This window comes from Pocillopora verrucosa, chromosome 4, assembly GCF_036669915.1.
Source record: "Pocillopora verrucosa isolate sample1 chromosome 4, ASM3666991v2, whole genome shotgun sequence".
In the NCBI taxonomy this organism is placed as follows: Eukaryota; Metazoa; Cnidaria; class Anthozoa; order Scleractinia; family Pocilloporidae; genus Pocillopora; species Pocillopora verrucosa.
In genome coordinates, this window is record NC_089315.1 from 29,430,464 (window position 1) to 29,449,273 (window position 18,810).

General features: G+C 33.9%; 1 protein-coding gene across 5 annotated transcripts; it reads right to left on the minus strand.

Moving 5' to 3' along the window:
- Window positions 1–1,120: 1,120 nt before the first annotated feature.
- LOC131779097 (protein Aster-C) lies at window positions 1,121–18,708 on the minus strand. 5 transcript variants are annotated; one of them, XM_059095629.2, is made up of 18 exons: window positions 18,560–18,708; window positions 15,290–15,407; window positions 15,160–15,219; window positions 14,759–14,807; window positions 12,564–12,605; window positions 8,184–8,265; window positions 7,790–7,893; window positions 6,671–6,766; window positions 5,990–6,073; window positions 5,582–5,611; window positions 5,214–5,301; window positions 4,386–4,607; window positions 3,975–4,053; window positions 3,569–3,610; window positions 3,234–3,338; window positions 2,779–2,841; window positions 2,496–2,538; window positions 1,121–2,162 (listed from the first exon to the last, which is right to left on the minus strand). In XM_059095629.2, the coding sequence occupies exons 2-18, from the start codon at window positions 15,361–15,363 to the stop codon at window positions 2,067–2,069; spliced, it is 1,359 nt and encodes a 452-aa protein (XP_058951612.2). In that variant the 5' UTR covers window positions 15,364–15,407; window positions 18,560–18,708; the 3' UTR covers window positions 1,121–2,066. The 5 variants fall into 5 exon arrangements, with proteins under 5 accessions (XP_058951612.2, XP_058951613.2, XP_058951611.2 ...); XM_059095630.2 differs by lacking the exon at window positions 18,560–18,708 and adding an exon at window positions 16,336–16,440; XM_059095628.2 differs by lacking the exon at window positions 18,560–18,708 and adding an exon at window positions 15,518–15,714.
- Window positions 18,709–18,810: the final 102 nt, after the last annotated feature.

Genomic DNA, 18,810 nt, shown 5'->3' on the forward strand with positions numbered 1-18,810 from the left:
CCGCATTATGGAAATGAATGGTTCTGATAATTTTTACTTTTGTGCACTCGGGATTTAACACAAACTTACAATAACTGGTAGGTGGGATGCCCCTCATAAAAAAACTATAAAGCTTTTCAGAGGAGTAACCTCCCTCCCTTTGGAAGTAGGGGAGTTTTTAAATACCATCTTAATGCACTCAAGGGGAGGATGCATGTTGTTTTGGCTTCAGCTTAGCATTGGGACTCTGAGTTCATGCTCTTAAGTCATTAATACCAGAAGAAGCAATGTTCACCTCTTCAAAGCTGGTAAATAAAATCAAGCAAAGGGATGGGCAAATTTAACCAATTTCCATTCTCCCCTGAATTGAAAAGAAGCCTATTACATGCATTTCGTTTGTTAATAGTGCTGCTTCAAAAGTAGAGGAGATAAACAGGAGAGGTTGTTTGATGTGTATCCATCCACCATTTTTCAACGAATGAAACTGAAAAGTGAAGGAACCTGTTCAAAAAATGCTGGACTCTTAAATGATTGGCCTACCGTAACCCTGACATCAGTTTAACAAATAGATTCCAAGTTGCCGTGCGTCTGTTCAGTATTAGATCACAGATGACGTCAAAATGTGGTAAGAACAAAAAAGTGGCAGACGAGGCACAGCTGAGTGTCACTGATGTTCTTACCACATTTTGACATCCTCTGTGATCTGTTATTGAACAGACGCACGGCAACTTGGAATCAATTTGTTTTATATAATAAAGAATTTTAAAAAGTTTTAATGATGACGTCATCTATACATCTGTCCTCCAATAGATCATAAGTGAGAACCAATCAGAATGCGTGCATAACTGAGCTTATTATATAAATGCATATTTACCATATTGTCCTCGATATGTAACAATTTGTTTGATAATCAAGATCATTTCCTTTGTTCTGGTGACCTTAACGTGTAATTCAGGGGTAATCTATCAAGCAGACCAGTGATGAGAATAAAGAAAAATATCAGAGGATTATTAGTTGATCCAACACCAAATTCTCAAAACTAATGTCACAAGAACTGTATGGCAGACAGTAAGGAGAATTACTAATGAGATCTTGGGAGTTAAAGGGTTCACAGAATTCAGACAGTGTAAGTACATAACACTTTAAGTTCATTGTTTTTATTCTTTCAAATATTCCCTATCAAATTGCATTATATCTAAATTATATCTTAAAACTTACCATTTCCTATTAGATCTGCATCTTTTCTGCCCCTTTGACTAAAATACGTACAGTAACTGACCCATTAATTAAAATTCATTGAATCTACTTTGTGCATTTCCTTACACTGTGTTTTGATGATAGAAATACAATTTCCTTGTTAAACATACATGATGATCATAAAAATTGCCGTGTAATGAACAATTCCCTAACCCAAGCTGATTTCCCATGACTTGATATCAAGAAAAACCCTAACTTTACCAAACTGTACACTTTTTGAAAATATTCACCCTTGAAAACTCCAGCAGCTTGGCTGCTTTAGCTGAGAAATGACAATGCCTGCACTGTCAAGGCTCATTTCAAATGTTTCAGTGTACTTGTTGCCATAGAATGGACAATAGTTTTCAACTGTTCTTTCAAATAAATCTGATGAAAATTATGTAATTTTACCACTTCTTCCCTTTTTTCTAGTTTATAAGGCTTTGCCTCAGTCACTTCATATCACTGTCATTTAAGAATGAATATTATGTAAAAATTATTTTCAGTATTTACCTCTTCGTCATCATTCAAATGCATTAAATACAAAATACTTCTTGTCAATTTATATATTTCTATAAAACTTATGGAATAAATACACTGCTCATAAAACTACCGTTTGCCAATAATAAATAACCAATTTGAAAATGTGTCTTAAAGAGCACCTAAATTTAAATTCATTTCAAGTTGGTTGCACTTTGGAACACAGGCAACTTGAGTTCAGGCTACTTGAAAGTTTTGGAGAGGGTAGTTGATGTTTCAGATTTGCAGATTTTCTATGTAGACAATGATGTATGATGAAAGTACTTGACATCAGTGTTCTGTAATTGAGGCTTAAGAGGAAGTCCCTGTTCTCAAATTTGTACACACACATTGTTTGCAAGTAAAGTACAATTTCTACTCATATGAGCATCAAGATCATCCTCCAACATTTTGAGTGTTTGCCGCACCTACAGGAAAATAAAAAAATGCTTTGGTCATTAAAATAGATTGTTCATCATTTTAAGATCTTGTTAGGGCTTTCGGCTTAATTGTTATTAAAATGACCAGTTGGAAATCTAAAGTGATAAAATGGTCACCATGCAGAAATAAAATTTTAGCCATAAGAAGAAAGGACATTGCAGGTCACAAAATTGGCAACTTTCCTTGCAAGATAAGACACAAATATTTTTTCTTCTTGCCATGCAACCAAACTGGTTGCACCTTGGAGCATTACATATAATTATATCAGGTCATAATAAGTTAGACTTAAAGATCATCTAGATAGTGAACAAGTGACATACCTGTGTGATTGCATTCAAATTGGCTGCTACAATTGTTTTAAATCTGTAAAACAAAATAAAACATTACTCCATGTAGTCATCAATCATGTGACATAAATTACTTTGTGGTTGTATAAAACTGATTTTGAAACTGCTCACATCTGGCCTTCAAAACAGGAATGTTTTATCTTGGAATGAAATTTAATTAAAAATTTGAAGTCATTGTTTCTCACAGTTGCTGGAGTAGTATATGGCTAGGGTAGAATAAATGTTTTAATCTGAGAAAAGTCAGAAATATCCTCACCTAACTATTTCTGCATCAAAAACTTCCTGACGAAGTTTCCACAATTGATGCATTGACTTTTGACTGGAAAAAAAATTACCATCAAGATATTTATTAATAACAATAACAAATTCATCTCTTTAACTTTACACTGTGATTGGTCTGGAAAACTCCTACTATAGTACCCTCTCAAAACTAAAACTAATTGCCTTTAAGTTTCTTGCACGATCACTTGATGAAGTAAATCTTGTTCTTACTTGAGTTCTGATTGGTTCCTTGTGATATTTTCCTTCACTCTAATTGGCTGCTGCAATTACTTACTAATCAATTGGTTTTTTCTAGAACACTCAATCCAAATGTTCTATTGTTGTATGCATTCCATGCTTATCAAGGAATATAGTATAAAGTTTCTAGGTAAATGAGAACAACATTAACTAATTACAAAACCAATAAAAACCTTTATCAATCCAACTTACAGAAGAATCTTTTCTGGAGGATAAGATAATTGTGCCATGATTTTAGGTTCCAATATGGAAATACGTTGAAGCAGGAATAAACTGCACATTATTAAACATGTTATTCTGAAACAAAATTAAAATATATTCAATCTTTCACTGTACATGTAAGTCTCAATGACACTAAAACATGATAAAACAAACAAACATTATCATCATCATTCACCTGATCATTGACATAATCACTGCCTTCATTGTTGCCACTATCATTATAATCATGAGGTTTACAAATTTAAAGAAACTTTAATGAGAGCTGCTTACATCAAAGGAGTTTGATAAAAACTCTTGGTACTTACAGAAAACAAGTAGTTATGTAAAAGAGCTGTTCCCTTGTAAGTCTGCAAAGACAAAGTTTGACCAGTGTGCAAAAGTAATGTTTCCACTTGGTAAAAACATTAAAGTGATAGAAAGTTTAATAATAACCTTATAATGATATAATAAACTTTATGGCATTAATATCAGTTATTTCTTGATATTGGTCAAGAAAATCTTTCATTTCTCTCAGCTAACAATGTTTAAATATTCTGAGCATTTTCTCTTGTCTTTTATCTTATGTCAAATTTTCAGAACAAGTATCATTCAGATACTTCTAAAATACAAAGGAAACTGTTACAAACTATACATAATATTGTAACTTTTAACTTCTATACACTTACAAATAAGATTCACATGTCCATTAAATACTGCAGTGCCTTCACCCACCTTCTGACTAAACGCAGGCTGACTTGAAAGTATGAGTAAACAGTTTCAGCTACTGAAGCTAAAAACATTGCAGCACCAGCTGAAAAATAAGCAAAATACAATAAATACACACACCATAAGTAAACAATAGAACAAAAAGGGCAAATTACAAACAAACAACCAGATAAATACCACTAACAGAAAGTTACAAAATATTACAATGATAACAGTTACAAAACATTAAAAATGACAATAAACTTTCCAGCAATAAGCTGTAATTACTTAGTTATGAATTATTTATTAAGTTTTCAAACTATGAATAACAAAAACTATCACTGAACATATCTTAATTAGAAACTGCTGTTGGAGTTTAACAAACTATTATTTAATAATTGATAATTAATACACACATCAAATGAATGCTGCTCTTACCACAGCCAGTAATTTTTGCAGGGTCTTGACATCTAGAAACTGAGCTTTTTTCACCCAGATGTGAAATATGGCCACCTCTTTTACTCATCACCATTTTTCCTTCCTCATCCACATCTTTAATTCTTGATAAATTTTCAGAGGATGCTTTTCTAGCTTGTTCACATTTCTTGCAATGACCAGCATGTTCTCCAGGACCACCAGCACTGCACTCATGGTCTTCATCTACATATGAAATGACATAAATGTAAAGTGAAGATCATGATCTGCAATAAAATTATGCAACTCAAAATATGTTTAATATGAAGAGTTAAAATCGATTTACTCCTTAACCTACTACTACACATTCCCTGGCTTGTAAATTAGTTGCAATTGATGCCAGATCAAGATAACAACTTCTACCAGATAAGTTTGAATATTCTCATTACCTGTTTGCTGAATAATGTATGGATGTTATAGGGAGAAGTTATATGTTAATTACTTCTCGGAGGTCAAAGGCTAATATATCAGTTCTTCAACTAAAACCTATACAGAAACACAGTCAAGAACATGTACATATAGTCCTACGTTGCTGATTGACTGGAAGAAAAGTTGAAATTTAAAAATATTTTCAAATGTTTCATATAAACCAATTAAGTTTCCTCATATTGAATTTCCAGAGCATTAAAACTTACAAATTGTAAACATTGACTAAAAAAACCAGAAATATTAATGTCCATCTCAGATTAATTGCACTTATATTTCATTGAAAACACAACCATTAACAGAGTCATTAAACATGTTAAACACATTATAATTGAATCAGTAAGGTGGTAACATCTATCAATGTACCATCGTTTCCCTCTATATTCTGTTCTTCATCTTCATCTTCATCTTCCCACACATCTTTATCTTCTGACGGAGAACCAGCTTCAGTTTGCTGGGAGAGAATAGGTCACATGTGAGCATGTGTACAATACATATTAATTACTTAACACACAAACTGCTGCAGTAAAATCATTTTAAAAGTATTCACTGTGAGTAATGATATATTTGAGTTATCAAATATTCCTCCTCTGAGCCTTAAAGCACTTCTATCCAGCATCTTGATAAATTGTAATTAAGCAATAGTCTTAAAGTAATTACCCCTCTATGGATGAAAGCCCAACAGTTTTAATCAAAAAATCAAATCTTGAACTCTCAAGATAACTACTACTCACCTGATTCTCCCCATCAGCTTCATCCATTTTCTGAATTAAAGAAACAAATTCACAACATCAAGTACCAATAGATCACAACTATTTATTAGAAACTTCTTTTATTTTTCAACCAAGGCACTAGCTGTTAGTAATGTGTAACAACTCTAAATTTCAAATTTCTTTTTTATCAGTCTTCTTTGTTCACAAGAAATTACTAACAATGAACACACTTTCATCAGGCCATTCAGTAAGTTAAAAAGGCATAGATCAGAGAGAAATGATAATGGCTACATGGTGATGATGGAGCATTCAAAGTACCTATTATAACTGTAAATAAGTATCACTGATACAAGTTACCAGTAACCAGCTAAAGGTATAAAACAGAAATCAATCAGACCTGGAATAAGTTAAGTGACCTCATGTACTAACCTGATTCTTAGCTTTGACTTCATCCCACACCTGAAGGAGGAGTTTGTAGACAGTTTCTCTGGATAAGAACGATGAAAAGAAGTGCTGCGAAAGGTGAAAAACAGTTCAGTTACAGAGTAAATTTGTGATTTATTTCGCCTTACAGTATCAGCCCTGAATCATACATTAAGTTCATGAGAGCAATGGAAATGATCAACAAATACAAGAGCTCTTGATTGTTAAGCAATTAAATCTCCTTGTCAGCATCTTAGGAAATACATGGAAAACAGTATAGAGAATGTGCATACTGATCTTAGGGTGTAAAGGGTTAAGATCTATTGGAGGAAACATGTATATATGGCCTCACCAATAACAACCTTTTGCTTGTTTTATCACATAAAACATGGATTCCATGTTGCTGTAGGTTTGTACAGGTGCTGTTAGTAATAGATTACAGAAGACATCAAATTGTGGTAAAAACGTCAGCAACACACCTGGCTGCACCTGGTGGTGTGTTGCTTTTCGTTCTAGCCACATATTTACATCATCTGTGATCTATTACTGAACAGACACATGGCAACATGGAACCTGTTTGTCATACAAGCAGTCCCTAACTTTGCTAACAACAAAGCTATAATACTATTAAGATTATCACACCACATAATTAATACCAATAACAAAAACAACTTGCAATGAGCTAACCTTTTCCTCATCAGTACAGATAAGAATTGCATTGGGTACAACATAAGCTGTTTTCTCCCTAGTTATGGACTGAATTTTAGTACAATCTATTGTTACCTGTAAATTAAATGAGGAACACAAATTCAATGAAAAACAGTCAATACATTTAATTCTTCCTTCTTAATAATACTAACAATTATTTGCCCCTGGCTAACTGAATATGGTTATTAACCCCTTTAAACCCTGAGAGAGACCAGCATCTAATTTCTCCTTACAGTCATACAGCTGAACCATTCATTAAGATCATGAGAATAAAGGAAATGATCGCCAACCAAAGAAGCTTTGATTGTTAAACAAATTCTCCTTGTCAGTACTACAGGAAATGTATAGAGGATAGCACGAAGAATGTGGATACTGATGTTAGGGTATAAAGGGTTAAATAATGCTGAAATAAAGTTTGAGGGACCAATCAGCTGAGCATTTCTTGAGAATGTTATATTCTATGTAACGTTTATAAGCCATTAGTAAAATATCAATTTGAGAGCTACAGAACTAAAGTTTTCATAATAATTACTATTTTCTTCTTCAGAGACATATAAAAAAAATTATTAGGTGTCCATTCATTTTTTTTGAAACTGAGTGCTGCATTGGGAACCTAAGTCAGCAAACACAAGGGCATTCAAGGTGTTCTTCAGAGATTCGATAATTCACTCACTGCTAAACAGAATTCTTCAGCTTTTTCTTTATTTAGATATCAAAGTTATATTTCCCAATCAACTAACAACGTTCCTCCCCTACTTCATTTCTTGAATGAAATGAAAACTGACAGTGAACGTATGAAAATCATAGTGTAAACTGTGGATAAAGACATGAATATGAAAGCGATCTTTGCAGTAATGAACACTACTTAAGCAGTTGTAGCAGAAATAAGGCTTGAAAACTCTATGATTATAGCATTAAGATATGACATAACACTCAACCAATCAGAGATTGTGCCCTACCATGATCACCAGCAATTACTCTGGAGTAATTACAAGTCTTCTAAATATTCTTTTAATCATAATATGAAAAAACACCAAAAATAGAAGTAAAAATAGGATATAAAAGGGAATCAATACTGGATGAAGGTTTTAAACTTACTTGTGTTTCCCACCCAAATATATTTGAATAAAAACAGAACCATCCTTGTGTGATGTAGATTCTTCCTTGGAGTAGAATTTCACGACTTAGAGCACAGGAAAAATCTAAGAAGAGAATTTCATAACTCAAACAAAAAATAATAATCTAAAATTGTTGAACAACTGAATGTTACATGTTAAACAATTTTTGGGGGTTAAACTGGAAGAAAATGTGGACACTACAGAATGGCAAGATGACAAAATCCATGAAAATTTCTAGACATTCTCTTATAATAAATAAAATAATCAAGAGTGCAACACTCAAAAGTTTTTTGAATCAAAAGGACTTTTCATCAAACCTTCTCATCAATGTTGGCATGTATATTATTTTATTAAATGTAAGTTCATATACTTACCATTTATGGGGAACTGGTCCATTGGAACACTCTTAAAAAGACGGTGAAATTCTTCATAGGGAGTCCGTGTTGACAGTAAAGACTGCAAGTAAAAAAAAATTAACCAAAAACAAAAACTGTGAATCAATGTGAACTGTGTCAACAAAATACAGGTCAAAACTGAACTGGTGCCAGTTTAGCACCATTGTGTACCTCCCAAAAAGTGACAAATCAACACCTAAATTTATTAAATCCTGGCATTCAAAAGGTTGTCTTACTAAGTATGATTATTTGCTTAAATGATTATCAGAATATGCCACTTATTTGCTTAGTTTCACGTTATTTACTATTAAAATAATATAACTATCATAGTCAAAAATCATATGCCACATATCACCCTGATTTAAAACATTTTCTGAACTAGCCCAACAACTTTCATACTGTTTTTAACCATCCCATATCATAAAAGCCACTATTTGTCCTACTAACAGGTCCTGTGAGTTTCAAATAATAACAAATTTCTAAGCGCAGAGAGCTGTCAGACCATCATATGTGAACAAGAAGTTTTGTTATATAAAATGCAGTGCCACCATAATTTTTTGCTTTATGGTTAGGCAGTAGCACAGCTATGTTAATACAAAAAATAGCAACAGCTGTTCAATTTTGGCACTTTTTGGAAATGAATTGTATCGGGGCCAATTAAAATTAGTATTCAAATTCAAATGGACTACAACACTAAGGCTAGACATCAACATCAGGTGTTTTAGCATTGACAAGTTAAATCTAAGCAATGATTAATAAAAGTTATCGACAGATGAAACTCTGTGTTTACAAAAGAATGACAGGTAAATATCCCTCAAAATATTTTTAATACCACAAAGAACCTCTGATATACAGTTTCAGGGCAAACTTTCAATTTCAACTTGTCGGTTTGTAAAAACCTTTGGGAAAACTTCACAACTCTATTATCATTAAAATAAATTTAAACATTAACCTAATTTAGGTTAGTGTATAACACCGGTCTTCACAAAAATGTAAAATGTATAATATGTATTGATGTGTGCATAAATACTGTATGGTAAATGTCTCACCATAGAATTTTGTTTGAATAAGCTGACTAGAGCCATACTGCCCAGCATATATCTATCACCAGAAATAGATATGAAGTGCTAAAGGACTTTGAATTCAAAGATTAGATCAAAATGCTCAGTTTAAGAAAACTTTCATATCTTGGACACTAGCATTTACCCCATCGTGGCTATTCCTTTTGAATCAATAATTTATACACTACAAGCCATCAGAATTGATTTCCAAACCAAGCATTCTCAAAATGGGTTTCCTGCAATTCTGAGAATATAATGCAGTCCCAATTCTAAAGGTATTAAGGACAAAATACTGAGCCACAAATTAGCCAAAAATTCTGAGGGTTGAAATAAAAGTTTTACCCATTTCACAAATAAATAACACTCAGTCTGTGTCTTTTAAAATTTTTGAGTTGAAGAATATTTTCGAAAACCATGAAACATGCTCTGAGATATAAATTTTTTTTTTGGTTCGAGTTCTGTAAGCCACCTATTTGTTATTTTTGCAGAAAATCTTGGCTGGATGACTGCCATCTGACAGTTCATTCACATGTGAACTCAGGAAACCATGCAGAAGTAGGTTGCTATAATTTTGAAATTTTACTAACTTAAAACTGCAGCTTGTAGTTTAAGAATGAAGATTCTTATAATAGTTGACAAGTAAGTCATTAGTTTAGGAATTCAAGCCTTCTAGAGTTTTAATAAAAGCTTTACATAAACAGGAAATGTTGATGTCAATTTACCCATCTGTTCTGTGAGTTAGCTCCTTTCCTTCGTGCTTTGCTTGTGACTTGGAAACTATCATCCTTAGATCGGCCAAATACTACATTCCGCCGCCTTAGTTTTCGTTTCCCTGCATTCATGGTAATTTGGGAAAGGACCTTCGGTATGTCCTCACTTTTAATTGAAATGCATGAGACATTATGCAGACTTGGTTCGAGTGAGGAACAAACCGGTCAGAATCATTTCACAAGCAGATAATTAATTCAAGGCTTAAAATAAACCAGTGTTCAGAAACAGACCACAGAGATGACAGGTTGCTCCTGATTGGCTACAAACAAGTGGCAGGTGAAAGAATACAATTGGTAGTAGCATTTATCCCAAAGTAAATTGTCTTATGTAAAGAAAATAACCCAATAGAACTCCTGATGGTTTGAATGAATACAACGTAACTTAAATGTTTAGACTTGTCACATGGGAAGATGAATACAAACACTTTTGTTACTCTCAACTGAAGGTAAACTGTTAGGTACAAAATCCAAGTGTTCAATATTTTTAAGCCAGGCAAGAATGCAGATGAATCATTTGAACAAAAAAAAATTCATGGAAATCTAAGATAATATCAGAATTAAATTCTTAACTAGGATTAAAAACCATGAAAGAGATTAAGATTTGCCCTTTCAAATCCTTTTCCTTCTAGTCAAACAGTACAGCCACATTTAGAGCATTTCAAAGAATTTACACATGCCCAAGACATCAAGAACAAGCAAAATAAAAATATAAATTAATTTTTCTCTCTACTTTTGGGGGTTACCTGTTTTGTAAAACAAAACCACCTGTCAATTATATCACACTGTGTCAACTTAATAATTTATCACATCCAATAACCTTCTTGGCTAATATCCATAGAGACATTACACCTTAAAATGCAGTTGGGGTACAAAATGTGAATGTATATGTTGCTGTTAAATTTCAATTTTGAGTTTAAAAAATTTATATTTATACTGATCCCAAGTTTTCATATTTTGTGTCATAACCATACTAAATTATTACCAGGACTTGGGGACAAAGAGAACTTAGAGTCTATGTTAATAGGAATAATTAAACTTCTACCTGAGGTTAAATTGTATGTGACTCCAACATATAAGAAGACAATACATATTGACAGCTAACTGAACATAAAAGCACTTAGCACTTACAGCAGTGTTCAGTGAGTGGCCAGAACATTTGAAAATTAAATAAAACTGCTTTGGCATTCTGGCTGGGTGGAGACTTCAAATTCACTCAGATTATTTACTGTGTAGGAAACAAAACTATATTTCCATTCATTTTATCAGAAACATATTACTTAAAAATGGTGGTCTAACTTAAACATCTATATCATGGAATAGGACAGATAACCTTACAGGTAATAAAAAATAATAAAAATATATGATTTTGAAGTGACTTTCACAAGGAATACTCCATTTATTTATACCTCTATCAATAAACAACCTTAAAGTCCTTCTCTTGTCACACATTAACATCTTTACATTTGTACTTGTTCTGTGTCAATTACCATAATCATTAAAATGACTTTTAATACTGTTGTTTATGATAATTTTGGGTCTTTTTGTTGGCAATTTGTTAATATTTAAAAACTTCTAAAGCCAGCCATTAAGATAAAGAAAGTTGCATTAATGAATGGTTCTTGAAAGATTTGACATTTCCAGAGCACAAAGCTTTTATGGTAAGTGGTTATTATTCTAGCAAGTATTAGTAAATAATTTTTAGATGGAGAAACACCTTAAAACTCTTTCCAAGACATTGCAAACTGTAATCTTTCAATATCTTAGTAGGGTCCTGGGTAGAAATTGAGGAACCTTTACAGACACCTTTGGATCTTTGTAGAGACATTTTCTGAAGATTTTTTAAACTTTTTTCAAAGATTCATGATTTTTAATTCTTCATTTTGGGTACAAACTTCAAGACTTTTTCCAGACCTTTTCAAGACTACTATTAATAATGACTTTCAGTTCTCAACACCTTCAAGGTCCTGTGCCAAGTAGCCTGGCCTGAGCAAAAAAACAGTTTTTAAGGGTTTTCTAGGTCTTGGACCTTTTGTCATAATTTATTTAAATTTGGTGATTTTCTTTAGATTTCATTCACAAGAAAATGCACGCAAATTTTGCTGCCGCTTGAAAAAAGAAAGAACTCCAGATTTATACGCTAGTAATTATTTGTCAACATGTAAACTGAATATTTTTTATTTCTCTAGGTCTTGAGCTAGTTTACTGGTAACTTTCAAAGTTTCTGTACATTTTTCATGAATTTAAGACTCTGTAAGAGCCATGAAGATTTGTAAAGATCTATCACCGTTACATAACTGAATTATACTGTACCATTTTCCAACAGGTTATTAACAAAACAGCCACATTGCACAGAAAAACAAGTAACCTTTCTAAGTCACAGTGAAGATTGAACCAAAAAAAAATTTTGACTCACATTCTTAAAACACATTATCAGGAAATTTTGAAAAATCATAAACACCAAATTTGTATTTATTCAATTATCTTTCAAACTAATTATTAAAATTAGTAACAGTACAAAGCTGGCTCACCTTGATAAAGTTTGGTGTCCTATCTGATTTGAGAAGTTGTGACTGTAAAAAATTGAAAAAGAAAAACAAAGCTGATTATTATAAATCTAGTCTCACTGACAGAGTTTTGTCTTTCTTTAGCCTGATGCTCTCAACATCTCTTTTTTTAACAACATACCATGTCCTGTAATTTTCTAAGCTGGTGCTGTGAAATAAGGTTTGTGGCTAAGATCCTACATTGATTCTTGCAGATGCATTTAATGAAATTTTTTTTCTCACAATGAAAATATACATTTCTATAATTAACCATTACTTTCTATATCCAGAGAAGTTAAGACATTAAACTCCAATACTCTCCTTCTTATGAGCAATATGTAACTATGTTTTTGTCCCTCTCTTGAATGAAGGGAAGAATTGACTCCTTTGAAACAATTACTACTAACAATTACTCAGCAGCCCTCTACTGTAGAGACAATGATCTTTGACCCTTTCACTCTCAATATCTTTATCAATAATACTCCTTGTTGTCTGCCATTCAATTTTTTTTTCTATATTAAATTGGAGAATTTGGTATTGGATCAACTAATAATCCCCTAATTTACATTTTTCTTTATTCTCATTGCTTGTCTGCTAGATATTGATATTGTATGGGGAAATTCTGTTTTGGTCACTCATGGAAGTTAAAGGGTTTAGTTAATGATATCAAACTTCCAAATAGAATAATCTTACTGCCTCAATAATCAACACAAAGAGAGAATACTGGGCTTTAGTTTCCTAGAAACCCATTCAAATCAGTAAAAGAGGAGAAAGAATCAATATGACTTCTCCGCTAAGAGAACAGCGATGTTCAATTAACTCAGGGTGAACTCCCTTGCATGCATTAGAACTATTGCTAATTAGCAAAGCACTATCTTGTAGCCTAGTTAGACTCCTAAGTCTTTGAATTCTTTGTATCCTCCAGTAATAAAAAGTTTATTGATATAAGAACAATGACAGCTTAATGAAAGAATTTGACAAAATTTGAATAAATTATCCAAATTAGAATGGCAAGTTTATGATATTGCATCACTGAGTTTAAAGATTTTGCGCAATTCACGAGGTCCCATTTCTCACAGCTCAAACTGACATAAGCATCCGAAATGATTTTTGGAACAGACAAAGGCCAGCCCAAATGTAAAACTTCTTCAGCTGTAACTGAGTTGTTGCACATCAGACGATCAAGCCGCCACCTCCCACAAAATTAATTAAACGTGATTAAAGCGTGCATACAGGATAATACTGGCCTAACAGCAGAGGCAGAGGATACGACAAATTGTGGCTTCAATGTACATGTCTCCGACCAAATAAGTACAAAGGCAGAAATATGTTACAATTAATTTGCGTAACCTAGAGCTAATGGCTAGCACTAGGTTCCCTCAAAAGGCGTCTTGTAAAGTTGTGCAACAATGAACATCCTTTTGGTCCAAAACAAAGTTTGTTAAAACTATAACACCTCTGTCACTGGAAATACTTTGATATCGGTCCATTTCACGACTAAAAGCAGATATGTTTTAACGCTAGTTATATTTCCAGTATGTGCCATGTAGTCTGAGCTTTAAGATTAAAGTGCCCTATCATATTAGTATGATCATTTGCTGTCAATATTTGTTGTTCGACCTGTAGTTGCGTTCCTATACAAAAACTTTCTCATCGATGCATATACGAACCTACCTTTGCACCAGAGGACGATGAACTAAACTTCAGCGTATCTTGAAAAATCAGTGGCACATATTGCATTTTTCGTGTTAAGCTTTTTAAGCCCTTTGATCTCTCGACAAAGTTGACTTTTCCTCTCTTAACGAGCGTCACTTCTGGACGATCACTTTCGCACTCCATCTTTCGAAACCTTAACTAGGCACTAGGCACGCGATAATTCCATTTCGTAAACAAAAAACCCACAAATTCCTATGGATCGATCGGCCACAGCCGACGGGGAATTTTAGAGAAAAGAATTCTACAACTCAACAAACACTGTCGACGCATTCTGTGAGGATTTAGAAAGAGATCTCGGAATAAGCGTCGCGTCCTTTATTGGCCTCCGATCGGATGGTTGCGTGACATCACATCGGCTGACTTTGGGACCACGATCACTCCACCTGTACCTTCACTTCCGGTTTACTAATCAATTCAGACAAAACATGAAGTGAACGCTTCGAATAAAATTACGTTTCACTTGCCTGTGATAGTGAATTGGAGGATTCGTACACGTCTGATGGTAATTTCTCGCTGAGAAGAGAAAAAGCGGAAGAAAGGAACTTCAAAGAGGCAGATTGGCAACAACACGGAAAAAAAACGATGCGTCACTCGTAATCTGGAAGTAATCATGTACGCTCTGAAGCGTGCATAGAATCGAAAATGGTAAACGGAAAATTCTTTGCTCTTTATCTATGTTTAAATAGCCTGAAATACATAGTTTACTACTAACTTTGCGTTCAAAAATCTGACTGTTTCGCAGACAAAATGAGCGCTTAACATAATTAACAAGAGACCTTCCTTGCTTTAGCGACGCGCTTTGCTTTGGACCGAGAGTCAACAACCAGTGAAGGAAGAAACTTAAACAAACTCATCGAGATCACACCTTTTGACTCTTCCTCGGTAGTCTACTTCGGGAATATCGCCATTTACCTCATCTGCAAATCTGAAAGATTAAAGATTCTGCTCAGTATGAAAAGAAACCGCCATGTGATAAATTGCCCTCAAGAACTTACGTTTCGAACTCATTGAAACTCATCGAACTCGCAGAGTCGTTTGTTTCAGCTTCGACGTTGGAAGCAGTATCCATAGAGCCGCAGCTATTCGGAATGGGTTTTGTTAGAACTTCTTTACCTGAAAATCAAGCAGTAAAGGTTAACCTTCTCAACATTAAAATTGTCAAATTGAAGCCCGGGAATTTCACTCTTAACTGTCACATGCAGGTAACGCAAGTTTAGACTTACTTTTAGTTTTGGCTCTTTTTGTTCGCGTTTTAAGAATGGGATTTGGCTTTTTGTCATGAAAAAGTTTCACATGTAATAAAGAAAGCTTCATCGTGCCAACTACTCGTACTCAAATGATATAGCGGAACAATTCCTTCTCCCAAGCACGCACTTGATAAATAATTGACCAACGTGGATGTTATCACGCTAGTACAAGCGTTTCGTGATTTCAGCTTTTCCACGAAAAAGCGGAAGTCTAAATACACATGACGTATTTCCTGACAACGAGGCGTTACTGCACATCAAGATATTGACCCCTTCAACAGAAACATTAGTCAACAAGGTTCAGATAAGTTTCTAAAGAAATGCAAATTATCTGCTTTCTAAATTATCCGTAATGTTTCTTCACACAACTTTGATGTTAACGTTTGTTTTGACTTTATCTTCGCCTTAAGCTTATAAAGTACTCAAATTTTTGATAAGAAATTCGTAAATGATCTCCGATAATATAAAGCACGACAAAATCTATTTATTTGGAAAGACTTTTAGAGAAGGTTTACAACACAGCAGTCGTATGTTACGAGTAGACTGCGAATGACAATTCTGTTGTTACAAAAATGATTCATGTTGGCGGCTTCCTGATGTCAGGCAATCGGTAGCTTCTTAAACAAAATCTACATCATCATAGGGATATTTCGAATACAAATAACTCAAAAGTATATAAAAAAGGCGACAATGACTCAAATCGGGAGGTTTTAAAACGCGAATGAGTCATTAATGGATTCTCTCCGCTTCATAACTAAAACTCATTTTGTAAACAATAAAATACACCGACGTACCGTGGCGATCCTAATCACTCTTTGTACATCGACCGAACAAGTTCAGAGGATAATTACTTATCCAAAAAAATAATCACGAGCGATCACAATCCAATATGGGCGACGATGAAGGAAAAAGTTACTTCATTTCGGATGCGGGCTTTTCCCTGATTGGACAATTTTGACAAAGTAGCTCATGAATACTGCCGCGCGAAAAAGGCAGGTGGAACGATACAAATTGACAAGGTAAACACAAGACTTTCCGCGTTCTATTTATAGCCACTGTTGGGTGTTTTATAGATTTAGATCGAGGTCGTGTCAGCTAAGCATGGTTTGGATCGCAAATCTTTGATGTGAGAATCCTAAAAAGGAAATTGTCTTGACCCTGTAACTCCCAAGACAAAATTTATCTTTACGAAACCATTACAATATCAAGCAGACAAGCGATGAGATTAAAAAAATATATAAATAAGAAAATAATAAACTGATCAAATGCCAAATTCTTTACACAAACATCATAACAAATGTATGGCAGACAGTAAGGAAAATCACTAATGAGATCTTGGGAGTGAAAGGGTTAATTACAACAATTTTACTCATAAAAGTCTGTGTTCATCCAAATTGACACTTGCAGTTGACAACTGATGGATAAAAAGCTGTTTATCTTAGAATTAGACAGTTACTTGGCTCATGGTTGATATGCTTTCAAGATTAGGAGTACCTTGAAGCCAATGGACAGGGATCGATAATATTTTATAACTGTATAAAATCACTACACTAGTAAAAAGTTCTAAAAATATTTTTAAAAATATACTTTAAAATCTTAAGCTGATGAAGGCTAGAGTTCTTGGCCAAAACATTGAGATTTTAAGATATTTTTTTTACCAGTGTAACTATTTCATATAGTTAGGAACCCATCTGGTTATAACACCTTATTTAGAAGAATATTTCAATCATCAAGGACTCCACTTCCTTATTTAGAAGCCTTGATGGGTTGTAATTGTCATTGCCTGTGGTGTGCTATCTGAATTGTCAGCCAACATACTGCTTCCCCACCCCTCCTCTAACCCAGAAAATGCAGTAAAGATGAGGATTGTGACTATTGTTGGTTCACTGTGCCATGGATACTGGTAACTTCGTTGACGACCCAATTTACCAACACCATTGAATGAATAAATTTATAATTGTAATAAATATTTGTATTAAGCCAATTATCTGTGATGTTAATTATGCACTCTACCCTAAATTATCTGGGGTATAAATGCTACTAGTTAATCATCCTTGTGACACTACAAGATTATTTTTCTGGATTTGAGTTGAATTGTTTCACTTTCACATTAAATCTTGTGCAAACTTAAATTTAGTTTTGCAATTATTTCCATTCTTGCCTTTGCCTTTTCCCTTATTTGTTCAAAAATGGCAGATGGCTCAGGACCTCAGTCAAGTCACTGTGGCAATCATCTCTAATTGTGCCACCAAAACCCTTAGTTTACTTGGCTCAGCTCAACTACATCCTTAGTGAAAGCAAATTTTTATACCATTAACATACATGAAAAAATAGAGGCTTCTTATTGGCCAAAAACAAGTGCATTTTTCATGTAACACAAGTGCAAAGTTGTATCACGAGTGCAAATAATAGATAGCACATGTGGGCTGTAAAAATTTTGTCTTTCTTGACTTTCTGTGATGCATTTTTCATGTTAATTAATTACCAGTTAACTAATGTTAACTAATTATCAGTTGAAATATTTATTGTTGCTTATTTTTACCAAATTGCACTCAAAATCGTATAGTTACCTAAAAATTGAAAAGGTCACAACTCCGCTATCTGCGTGTTACTAAAAAGAGTTTTTAAATAACTGATACTATAAAGGCTCTGATTGGTCAAAAAGCCTATTTACATTACACAGGTAAACCCATGGTTATTTTATAAAAGCGGCAGACCACAGTTTCTATAAATTTACCGATGTAATGACTAAACCCACTCGAAAAGTTTGTATTAACGAGAATCGGACTCGTTTTTAACAAACTTTTCTCGTGTTCTTCCAACTTTCCAGGTAGGTTATTACTCTACACCGACAAACCGACACAAAGAGCGGTCTGTTGCTTCATTATACCAAATGACCGATGGAAAATTAATTGGACGGAGAAGCGATTGGGCACAGTGCACATGAGATGAAAGCAGTTTGGTTTCTCTTGCGCCCTAGAAGGTAGGGAAATGTTTTCTTTTTCTAGTGGTGTTTACCTGTTATTTGTCAAATTTGATTCCATCAGACCATCTTGATCATGTTGTTCTCCCAATAAGAGCTAGATTTGTGCCAAAGAGTTTCTATCCCCGTGGAATACCTATAAAGGTGTGACAAAAGGTGAAATTGAAAAGGAACCCTCGTTCATTACCCTCGTTTACTTTCGATCTATCACCGCTGACACCAAAATTCGTATGCGCACTATCTTAGATCTCGTTCCCAGATTCTCTGTTGATCATGGGAGTGGGGA